This window comes from Trachypithecus francoisi, unplaced genomic scaffold (assembly GCF_009764315.1).
Source record: "Trachypithecus francoisi isolate TF-2019V2 unplaced genomic scaffold, Tfra_2.0 Lachesis_group2, whole genome shotgun sequence".
Classification (NCBI taxonomy): Eukaryota; Metazoa; Chordata; class Mammalia; order Primates; family Cercopithecidae; genus Trachypithecus; species Trachypithecus francoisi.
Window position 1 is genome coordinate 148386317 of NW_022681465.1, and position 12671 is coordinate 148398987.

Genomic DNA, 12671 nt, shown 5'->3' on the forward strand with positions numbered 1-12671 from the left:
GACCCCTCCTCCACGCTTCTAAATTGTCATCATTCCAGTGTCTTCCTTTTGGGCCTTCAGCCCTATAATTGCTACCTCTAAGTTTTTTCTTTTTGGTTACATAATCGACAACTTTAGATCTAGTTAACATTTCTTTGTATTAAATTATTTCTTGTTTAAACAACTGGAGAGTTTTCTGTCTCACTGGACCCTGACTGATGTAGGTGTCTATTATTGAACTACATTATTTCTGCAGTCCCTCTAGCTTTAAAATTTTCTAATACATAAATACACTTTGGTAAATCACAAGCATTATATGATTATAATAACAGTAGTTGAGCATTAATGGCAAATGCCTATACTCTAAGCACCATGATAAGAGGTGTACTTTGGCCATCTCATTTAGTCCTCACAATAATCCTATGTGGCATGTCACATGCATATTCTACTTTTACAGAAGAAGTAACTGAGGTTCAGGGAAATTCCACAGCCTATGCAAGGCAGAAGGCTAGTAAGGAAGTGATAGAGCCTAATATTCAATGTGGTTACTGGTTCTTCTCTTTGTTCCTTTCAACCAACTCTCATAGCACTTAACCATGGTGTAGTAGTTACTCGATTTCATGGCAGTTCCCCTCAGACAGAGAGATCAGAATAAGAGCAGAGACCAAGATTCTATCTAGCTTTTATTTCTAATGTTGTCACTAGTATGGAAGGACCACAGTAAATGTTTGTTGAGTTGAAGTTTGAAACTTGAAGAAACCAATCTGGAGGATTTGAAAAGACAGAATGATTCATGAAGAGAAGTTAAGTCCTAGAGCTATTTGGAGCAGCCAATTGAAATGGCTTTCAAAACAGATGTAGGCCTTGGCATCTAAACAGTATGATTATGTGCCCAGGAAAGGAGAATTTCATGCAAGTTACTCTGTATGCAAGATCCAAGTAAGTTTTCAGAAACGTGTCAACCCAAGAAGGGTGGACCTAAATCCCAGAGAGAAAAGTCTTCACTATGAACACAAAGGTACAAGAGACCTCTGGTTTGGACTAAAAACTCCAACTGATACTAAATTGAGGACAAATAATTTCCTAATTCAAATATAATTTTGCCCTAAGACATCCTCATGCTTTAAAACAGTAGACTGTGCACGGTGGCTCACGCCTGTAATCCCAGCACTTTGGGAGACCCAAGCGGGCGAATCACTTGAGGTCAGGAGTTCGAGACTAGCCTGGAGAACATGGTGAAATCCTGTTTCTCCTAAAAAAAAAGAAATAAAAAATTAGCTGGGCGTGGTGGCAGGTGCCTGTAATCCCAGCTACTCAGGAGGCTGAGGCAGGAGAATGGCGTGAACCCAAGAGGCGGATCTTGCAGCAGTGAGCCGAGATGGCACCATTGCATTCCAGCCTAGGCGACAGAGTGACTCTGTTTCAAAAAAAGAAAAAAAAAAAAAGTAGTTGGTTCACTTTTATATGGCCATACAGGGGACCCAAGGGCATTGCTTTTATGGAGAGATAAACCCTAGCTCCTGGAAAGTAATAGCAGACAGTCATCCAAACTATAGTGACATTAGTAGAAACCCTTTCAATTAGAGATTATCCCAAGGCTTCATCTAGTTAGGGTGCAGCATTTCCTCTTGAGAAAAGTATAACAATTTTTCTCTAAATTGGATGGCTTAACTACTACCACAATGGTAAGTTATATAGTTGAAAATTTAAACTCCTTATATTCAAAGCACCAGAATGACCTAGAGAATCAATTAATTTGTCCTGCTATTCAGTGAAAATTTTGTAGTTTCAAGTGCACCAAAATATGTATTGGCAATAGAAAAATAATTAGTTCAAAAAATTTTACAAACTTTCAAATTTACACACTGGAGAAGTTACTTTACATTTCCTTTCCTAGTGTGCCCATTTGTTTGGGATTAATAAATGCTCAGGCACTCAGCTGCTCACATATTTTTCACAGCTGTTTATTAAGAGACCCTGAGAATGTTTCAAAGTTCAAATTGGTGTCAAGCTGTTTGAATTTCCAAATTCAACTTCTAGGCAAAAATAGCTAGCGTCTCTCAAGTCTGTTGTTATGGACTTTTTGGTGATATTTCAATGCAAGAAATTCACTTTTTGTTTTGTTTTGTTTTGTATCACAAATGGATCATGTTTTATTGACCATTAAACTATGAATCTTTAAAAAAAATGAGTTGAATGGTCATGAAGGTATGAATTTTTCTGTTTGCCTTACAATGAGAACTTTTCCCTGTAGAAATATATGACTTAATAAACTTACGAAACTTTAGACTGTAATAAAATATCCAAAATTCATCCATACCCAAGCAAACTGAAAATCTTAACTAATCTTTCTCAACTATCTAGTCCTTAGTTTCTCCATAAATATAAAGCAGGACACACACAAAATAATAAAATGAATTTTTTTTTTTTTTTTTTTTTTTTTTGAGACAGAGTCTCACTCTGTTGCCCAGGCTGGAGTCCAGTGGTGCAATCTTGGCTCACTGCAACATTTACCTCCTGGGTTCAAGCTATTTTCCAGCCTCAGCCTCCTGAGCAGCAGGACTATCACCATGCCTGGCTAATTATTGTATTTTTAGTAGAGACGCGGTTTCACCATGTTGGCCAGGCTGGTCTCAAACTGCTGACCTCAGGTAATCCACCCGCCTTGACCTCCTAAAGTGCTGGGATTATAGGCATGAGCCATGGTGTCTGGCCTAAATTACAATTTTGATGATTATCCCTCCAAATGCCAAGTGATGAAGTAATGGTCTTCAACTAAATATTGAAAATCTGCATGTTAAAAATTGAAAATCTGCGTATGAAAATGTATAAATATCAGAGATCCAGCTGGCTGGCAAAATTGATGTTAGCCTACATAATACTTTTTTTTAAGTAATAAAAAGAAATGAGAATTTGGTTAAATATTATGGTAGAAATTTTCAAGTACCTTAGCTAATACTGAGAGTTCATTGGTTATTTAAAAACACTCCTTTGAGTTTCAGCTGATTCCAAATGACATCTGTGATCCATATCCCTAAAGTCTGCAGAAACATAACATCCACACATTATTTGGTTTCACAACTGAATGTTTTGATATTCAGCTATATTAAAGTAATGAGCCCAATTACTAAAATAATCTTACACAGTTTTCCCAGACAAAAAGAACGATCGTGTTTGCGAGTCCTTCTGTTTCTACCAACCATCTTAAACACCAGCCTATTGTAAATTATAAAGCCCTGCTTAATCACAGCAGTGCATTGTCCACAAACTTCCCTAAAATACCTACTTTAGAATATCAGGCACACTCATTGATAAACAAACACACATTTCAAAAGAACCCTTTGCCAATTTTAACCAATTAAAGATGAAAGCTATGAAATTGCTGAAGGCAAATAAAAGACTTTCTTTTCTTTTGCTCTTGCCCATAGCAACTAATGACAATAGGCATTTTAAAATATCAAAAGTTAGATCCCCGAAATCACCCACATTGTTAAATGACCTTTGTTTAAAGTATAATAAAGTACATTAAAATATTGTATGTGAGGATATATGTTTACAAAGTGAAGAATACCAATATTAACAAGGGCTGGAAGAAATGATCACTCACTAGCCTTCTAAGCCTAATCTAATATATTATTATTATTTAATATCATGCCATCATTGACCAAATTGCCAATTTGTTCTGAAATTGTCAACTAGAAACATGGCACAGTTAGATAAGCAAATTATTATTTCCTAATACTTCCCAATAAGTTGTTGGCTCCCTAAACCACTTGTTATGAAAATAGTTTGAATAGAACTTGCCAATTTCATAATTTGATGATCACTGAGTTTTCCTTTCACAAAGGTTTAGTCTGGCCCTTACATTAAATCAAATTCCCACATAGATGTATCCCTTTACCACCTTCCAACCCCTCACGACCTGCCACACACACCCAGGCCCACAAGCACACCATGAACCCTCCCTATTCACTGGGGGTTAGCCTTTTTTTTGGAGACAGTGTCTTGCTCTATCACCCAGGCTAGAGTGCAATGGTGCTATCTCGCCTCACTGAAACTTCCACCTCCCAGGTTCAAGCAATTCTCCTGCCTCAACCTCCCAAGTAGCTAGGATTAGAGGCATGAGCCACCGCTCCCGGCCTTAGACTTTTATTGGATGATGTAGTTCAGACAACGTAGTAAGACAACTTTTAACCTGCTGCTGCTAAAACAAAATGGTTTTGATTTGGTTCCCATTCATAGCTTGTTTAAAATACAATTGACACGGAACAATCCAGAGAGGGAGGACTCAGTAACATTGCCAAATAAGTTATTCTGTTAATACACTCATTTCTCTGAATTAAGAGCTCAAACCTCACACGTGAGGAGTATGTGTGTTCATCTTATCTTTGTCTTCAAGTTTGATACTCAGAGCAGCCCACTCGTAAGTTTAATGTGTTTCTACACTAGAAAAAGGAATGAAATAGCATTTACTGGGACTCACCATGAGCCAGGCATTGAGGGAGATTTCACCTAGGCTTCAATTAATGAACCCGCCAATAATCCTTTGAGATTGGAATGATTATAACATCCCCAATTTACAAATAAGGTAACCGAGACTCAGAAACTAAATTTGATCTTAGTAGTAAGTGACCTGGATCTGAATCCAGGGAAAATTGGGTCTGATTAAGAAAAACTGAATCTGATTTCTGGACTGGCGATCTGCTGGGAAGATACAAAATGTTGCCCAAATGGGTCAGTAGGCAGTGGGCATTTTGTAATACCCCACACAACCTGCAATTAATGAGTATTTGAGTTGACATTTCTTTAATATTTGCCTTTCCTGTTTCCTTGTAAGCTCTATGAGAAGATGTAGGTAGTTTCATCCATCGCTCTATTTCCAGTGCTAGCACGTAGGAGGCGTTCGCTAAATATCTTCTGACTGTCTAATGTGCTCTGCCTCTCCTGCTCGTTTTCTCAAAGACATCTAAGCAGATTGGCACAAGGACAGAATAATCCTGGATATACCCACCAACAGACTTCTCTGTCAATGTAATCCTGTGCCTCACCAATGCCCCTTATCTTTCAGAAGCCAACAATAACCAGCTTTTAGCTAATTGCTTTCAAATCGATTAGGAGTGTTTCCAAGTAGAGTAATAATAGATTCAGTCATTATTGAACTCTGACAGTATGTCACGTACTTAAGCACATACATGCATCATCTTACAGTAGATGTTATCATTCTCCCAATTTTACGGATTAAAATTTGTACTGTAGTGTGGGCACTGTGGCTCAGGAGGACCTGCCAGGCCATCTGAAGGACAGCTGTAGCAGCGCCCTGGTGCTATGCTCATTCAAAGACTCCAGCTGCAAGCACAGGTGCCCTAAGTGGGCAATGGCACAGCATGTGGAGGAGAGTGTGAAGCTACATCTAGCCATGATGTGTGCTCTGTTGAGCTGGCAATGGCAGGAGCTGCAGGACCTTCAGCAAGAGCTGGAGGAGCTATCAGTGGGCAGTGATGGTGTGCTTATCTGGAAGACTGGCAGCTATGGTGGGCGGCTACAGGAGGCCAAGGCCAAGCCCAACCTTGAGTGCTTCAGCCCAGCCTTTTACACACAAAAGTGTGGTTACAAGCTGCAGGTGTCTGCATTCCTCAATGGCAAAGGCAGTGGTGAGGGCACACGCCTCTCACTGTACGTTGACTTGCTGCCTGGTGCCTTTGACAATCTCCTTGAGTGGTCCTTTGCCCACCGTGTCACCTTCTGCCTGCTGGATCAGAGCAACTCTGGGCTGGCTAAACCACAGCATGTCACTGAGACCTTCCACCCAGGCCCAAACTGGAAGAATTTCCAGAAGCCGGGCACCTGGGGGGGCTCCCTGGATGAGAGTTCTTTGGGCTTTGGTTATCCCAAGTTCATCTCCCACCAGGACATCCAAAAGCGAAAAACTATGTGCAGTGTGGGGAACAGGTCTTGGGGTCATCAAGGGCTGAAAACAAGTGACCGCAGGGACTGTCTCCCTTCTTGGGTAGGGCAGACATGCCCTGGTGCCGGTCACACTCTACCCGGACTGAGGTGCCTGCTCAAGTGCTATGTCCTAAGAGCCATAGAGGGGTGGAAGTTGGGAATGGAGAAAGGGTAGTTCAAAGAATCTGTCTTGAGATCTGATTTTTTTCCTCTTTCCCTAGCTGTGCCCCCTCTGGTTATTTATTTCCTTAGTGCCAAGAGGGCACAGCAGGGCAGCCTTGATTTTTAAGAAATGCGTAAGTGTATTTATTAGAAAAAAAAAAAATTGTACTTTGGCAAGGTTAGGCTACTTCTCCTAGAAGGAAGAATTATGAAGAAGGAGGAGATAAAAAGCCAAAAGGGAGATGGGACAGCGGCTCTGGAGATGAAAAAGAGCCTAGTAACACAGATATTCAAATTTCTCAGATCTGAAACCACACCACTCTGACCCCTTCCCCAATTCTGCAGGGCGGCCTGGGGCGTCCCTGGGGAGTGCCGCATAGGCGAGCCCATCTATGATCCTTCACTCTGGCCTTCTGGAAAGTTCACCTGCCTTCAGAATGATGCCTCAACTCTTCCTCTGTGATGTGGTTTCTCTTCCTACAAAGCAACATTCAGGAGCGCCTAATACTGCAGCCCTCGAGGCACTGCCAAATGGGTCACCTTCCCTTTGGTTCCCAATGCTCCCAAACCCTGAACTGGGCTCCACCAGATGTGGAGAAAATAGCCCGTCCAGGACTGAAATTCACACTATGAGGCCTTTTTGAGGAAGATGTACCAGATTTCCTGCCCTTCATCCCCAGGATCTATCGATATCATCACCTGCACTAAAACTTTCCCTCAAACTCTTTTTTTCCCCATGAAATAGGTACCTGGGGAGGCACATACCTTGAGACACACTGAGATTCCTGGCTTAGGCTCAGCTAAGCTAGTCTCCCCCTTCCCTTTAGCAGACAGAGTTTTAGGGGAGAAAAAAAAAAAGCTATAGTCAAAACTGTGTCTTTGTAAGCTGGGGGAAATGTTTCTCAATCCTTAAAAAAAAGTTTCTTAGCATGTTGGCTTTTGCACTTTCAGACTTTGCCTCCAGAAATACACAGGAACTGTTTAATTTGATGTTCATTGAGACAAATGCTGTAATCTGCCTTGGGAGAGCCAGCTGATAGGGAAGCTTGCCTTGTAAAATAATTTTGCTTTGATGATCTCACCCAACCTATTGATTTGTCAAGAGTTTTATTCAGCAAAAGCATGATACAAAAGATGAAGTCAAGAAGAGCAGCAGTTATTTAACCACATTAGAACCCAGGTCTGTAGTTTCTTTTACTGGAGACATTTACATAAGCAGACATCATCTTTAATCTTTGTTTATATTGTCACAGTCTTGTTTTTAGTCTTTTTGTCTCTTAAAACTAAGCTGTGATTATTACTTGCACATTTTTACTGGCTTATTCATTCCAGTTGGGATTTTCTTCCAACCTTGCCTGGGAAATCCCGTTACTAATGCAAATAAAGTGAATGGTAAGCTCAACTTCCACTAAAGTAGCCATTTCTGTTTATCAATTTCTAATTTGTGAAATACAGAGCTGACAACTGGAGATACGTAAATGAAGGAGTCTCTTACTACCTGATGCAGAGTTGTTTGTGCTCACCTGCATTGGTAAGAGTTTTAATTTCACCATTTTCACTACTATCTTACTTCATTGTCTGTCTTTCTCTCTCTGTGCTTCTTTTCCTTGTCTACAGGGAAGACTGTAGATGACTACAGTCTTTTCCTCTATCCTCTGAGGATAGGCTAGTCTAGGGTTTTATATTTGGCTTTGTGCAATATATATTTTTATATTTCCACTTTGAATGTATGTATTAGAAGTGGCATCAAATGTATTATTGTAGATTTAACTTTTACTAACAGGAATCAAGGAAATTTGTCTGAGTCTCCACTCTATTCCCAGCAGCTAAAATAGCATCTAGTATGTTACAGGCACCCAATGCATATTGCTGCATGAAGAAATGTATCACAAGCCAGGGTTGAAAGGTAAAAGCTGTCTTCTTTAACAGCTTTGCAAATCTGTGGCCAAATAATTGTGTTTCCATGGAAATGAGAGAAAACATTCCATCATTAAATGATTGTCATTTGTTGATGAAACAGATCGATCTCAAAGATGGACCAAAAGAAACACTCATTGTTAAACATTCAGCACCCTATACTACTCTAAGAAGTCTAGATGAAGGAAATGGAAAGAGAATAAATTTCAGTTTGGGATTCACTTTGAAAGGAAGGGTTTATAAAGCCCTCCAACTGGTCCTTGAGTATCCATTCCAATTTGCTCCAATCCAGTTTAATTTCTACAAAGATTAGCCAAAAATATTAACAAGGACAGGGAGAGATTTCTGGCTTCCAGAAGTGAATGCTTGAGCCACAGCCAAAGCTATTACCTCAGATGAAAATAATATGATTTACCACAAGAGTTCCTGTCTTCTTTCACTCTATTACTTCAACCAGTGTTAGAAATAGGGGGCCAAGTTTATTCAGGATGCTAATGACTGTCATCCAGATTCTGAGACTCTGTATGCAAACCAATGGCCTGAAGATGAGATCTGGCCCACAGATGTATTTTATTTGACCCACACTATTTTTTATTGAATTAATTGCCAATACAGGAAGTCAGAAGAATTCACCTAAAACCCCAGCTCTCTCTTTCTCTTCTCGAAATATGAAAACAGAAGATACGGTGACTCTGGGTTGCAGTTAAAGTGCAAATCACCATGGCCCCACCACTGCCTATCTATATTCTGATACTGGAAATACTTTCAATTGCTATCCCTCATCAGCCTGCATTGTTTTCTTTCTAATGCCCTGTTTATCTGATATATTTACCTTATCTGTCCGGCTTTTGCATGCAACTACTGTCCTAAATTGTCCCGCAAGTGTTACATTTAAACTTTTCTTGCTGGTTTTCTCTGTGAATATGTGAATGTTCTGATTGAAGCTCTATCTGTATTATTCTGCACCAACTGGTTCATTTCATTAGTTTCTTCCAACCTCTTGCACTTGTGGTCACTAAAGGGGTTAGGATGGAATTAGTTAAAAGACTAGTCAAGTGATGAAATCAGTCATTTCTGTGACTATGGATATAAGTAGGGTTTCCTAATAAACATACTGAATGCCTCATTAGCCCATTCAACTTGGGTGGGGTCCATATGCTCTTAGCAAAAGAGAAAAATAAGCAGAGTTTTTGGGAGGAAGACTAAGCTTTTGAATCTTTATTGGAGCATATGTTACATACTTATATATGCATATAATGCTACACACACACATGCATATATATATACACACACACACATATATACACATATATTGTTAAAATCATAGGTGAAACTATCTTGTCTCCTGTGGGCTCATTTAAAGTGTTTTTCAAGTTAATTTTAACTATAAAATGTTTTTCTTTTCCCTTTACCTTTTTAATTTTTTTATATACTTACATTACTTTTATTATAATAGTACCTCAATATTATAAACACAAAATTAGAAATTAATACTAAATATACATAATTTTGAACAAATTTATATCCAAAATACATTTCCAATTAAATACAAGCAAAACAACAAAAACAATACAATTCAAATGACTAACTCCAATTTAACATGATCAGCAGTATTGTTAAATTGTTCATAGTGGACACTTACTATGGGATACGGGGCCTTTTGTGGAAATCAGACTGTACAGTTCCACAGTTCCTTCTACAAAGTCCTTGGGACAAGATGTACCACTGAATCTGGAAATTTTTATATGTATAAAAGGGGAGGTAGCCAATAACCAAATCCATTAAGATCTACAGTACAATATATGAGTATATGACTATTCCCAGTAAATGGGATCATAAAAACTATAAATACCTCATGTCAGTGCAGGTCAGTTTTTATCACCAAACGAGTTTTTCACAAGCTTACAAAAGTTTGAGGGTTTTGAATTGTGAATACAAGTCTATGAGGTATGTAACATTCATCCACATTATCCAACTATAAACTTTTTAAAGAAGAAGGAAGAAAAGTAAAATGATAATTAAAATAATAATAATGATATCATTGATTAGCTTCTTCTGGTGCCCTACATCTATGTTATTCATTCTTTACTACAATCCCATAAGGTAGGTCTGATTATCCTCACTTTTTGGAAAAAGAAGCTAAAACTTTGGTGGTCATAAGAATGCCTATCAAAATGCTGCCTTGGAGATGCTGACTCACAAGTAGTATAACCTGGGATAGTCACCAAGAAAGTTTGTGCTACTTTTTTTTTTTTTACACTTTAAGTACTAGGGTACATGTGCACAACGTGCAGGTTTGTTACATATGTATACATGTGCCATGTTGGTGTGCTGCACCCATTAACTTGTCATTTACATTAGGTATATCTCCTCATGCTATCCTTCCCCCATGCCCCCTCCCCACAATAGGCCCCGATGTGTGATGTTCCCTTTCTGTGTCCCAGTGATCTCATTTTTCAGTTCCCACCTATGAGTGAGAACATGTGGTGTTTGGTTTCCTGTTCTTGTGATAGTTTGCTGAGAATGATGGTTTCTAGCTGCATCCATGTCCCTACAAAGGACACGAACTCATCCTTTTTTATGGCTGCATAGTATTCCATGGTGTATATGTGCCACATTTTCTTAACCCAATCTGTCACTGATGGACATTTGGGTTGATTCCAAGTCTTTGCTATTGTGAATAGTGCCGCAATATACATACGTGTTCATGTGTCTTTATAGCAGCATGATTTACAATCCTTTGGGTATATACCCAGTAATGGGATGGCTGGGTCAAATGGTATTTCTAGTTCTAGATCCTTGAGGAATTGTCACACTGTTTTCCACAATGGTTGAACTAGTTTACAGTCCCACCAACAGTATAAAAGTGTTCCTATTTCTCCACATCCTCTCCAGCACCTGTTGTTTCCTGACTTTTTAATGATTGCCATTCTAACTGGCGTGAGATGGTATCTCATTGTGGTTTTGATTTGCATTTCTCTGATGGCCAGTGATGATGAGCATTTTTTCATGTGTCTGTTGGCTGCATAAATGTCTTCTTTTGAGAAGTGTCTGTTCATATCCTTTGCCCACTTTTTGATGGGGTTGTTTCTTCTTGTAAATTTGAGTTCTTTGTACGTTCTGGATATTAGCCCTTTGTCAGATGAATAGATTGCAAAAATTTTCTCCCATTCTGTGGGTTGCCTGTTCACTCTGATGGTAGTTTCTTTTACTGTGCAGAAGCTCTTTAGTTTAATTAGATCCCATTTGTCAATTTTGGCTTTTGTTGCTGTTGCTTTTGGTGTTTTAGACATGAAGTCCTTGCCCATGCCTACGTCCTGAATGGTATTACCTAGGTTTTCTTCTAGAGTTTTTATGGTTTTAGGTCTAACATTTAAGTCTCTAATCCATCTTGAATTAATTTTCATATAAGGAGTAAAGAACGGATGCAGTTTCAGCTTTCTACTTATGGCTAGCCAATTTTCCCATGTGCTCCTTTTTATTCAAAATAATCTCTCAATTAATTTGAATAAGAAAAAGGAATAAGGCTGGGTTAATAATAATGTGCACTTAAGACAGTGATATATAGGCATGGTTAGGTCGTGCGTGTTTGAATAATACTAGTATGGATAATATAACTTCAAAAAATTATAAATTTGAATTCTTATAATTCATAACTAGGCAAATATTTAATTTTATCCCAAAGAAAATAATGTTTTAGGAAAATCAGTAGTATGAGCAAGACAGTTGTTATCTTATTGGAAGGAACACCAACTACAAAATCCATAAAGAAAAGACCTATAGATTTGGGAGCATAAAGCCAAAATGTTCCATATTCAATGTTTTCCAATTCAAGAGACACACAACAAACCAGATAATTATTTGCCAGTCAAGTGGTGAAACATTCTTAATACATAAAAAAGGAGCACCTCTAAGTAAGCAAGAAAAATACAAAGATTCTAGTAAGAATAGGGTGACAAGAGAGGATAGCCAGATCCCAAGCTAAGAGGTTAGGCGGGCCAATGAATATATAAAAATATTTTCAACCTCTTCAGAAAACATAAGCAAATAAAGAGATAATAAATAAAACAATGCCATCTACTACATTATAAAAGATGAACAAGATTAATAATGCCCAGAGTTGGCAAGCATATGGAGATGCATCACATTTATCTACACTTGGTTGAAGTAAAAACTAATATAAAACTTCTATAATAAAATGTGGATTGCACTATCTAAAAGGAAAATACTTTTAGCCCAGTAATCCCATTCCTATGAATATATCATAAAAATATAATTAAACAAGCATACAAAAAGGTATGCATGGGTTCCTGCAGCAATAGTATAATAGTGAAAATTTGGAAATAGCCTGTAAGCCTAAATAGGGAGGGTTGGTTAAATATGTTACATTTCCTAGAAGAGAATATAATGCACCCATTAAAAAGGAATGACATATCTGAATACTCAATAAAAAGGAATTTTGAAAAGCATTTTATAAAAGATAATGTCTAGTTGATTTTGATTTTGTGTTTATAGGAATACTGCAATCAGTAGGGCATGAGTAGGAAATATCTATTTTTTTCTCCCTTCAAATATATTTGATTTGATTTTGCTTCTCTGTACAATTGTCTCAGGTAAGATTCTCCAGGACCTTAACTCTGAGACAGAGTCTAGTTGTAAGATGTTTA

General features: G+C 38.3%; 1 protein-coding gene across 1 annotated transcript; it reads left to right on the plus strand.

Moving 5' to 3' along the window:
• Positions 1-2681: 2681 nt before the first annotated feature.
• On the plus strand, positions 2682-6100 carry LOC117066115 (TNF receptor-associated factor 4-like). The gene is made up of 2 exons (XM_033181570.1): positions 2682-2740; positions 5236-6100. The coding sequence occupies exons 1-2, from the start codon at positions 2682-2684 to the stop codon at positions 6098-6100; spliced, it is 924 nt and encodes a 307-aa protein (XP_033037461.1).
• The last annotated feature ends 6571 nt before the right edge of the window (positions 6101-12671 follow it).

Bases quoted from the DNA above. Each gene is read 5' to 3' on its own strand.
- LOC117066115 (XM_033181570.1), top strand. From the start codon at position 2,682: ATGGTGTCTGGCCTAAATTACAATTTTGATGATTATCCCTCCAAATGC. The intron at 2,741-5,235 runs GTAATGGTCTTC...TTTGTACTGTAG, and splicing joins TCCAAATGCCAAGTGATGAA to TGTGGGCACTGTGGCTCAGG.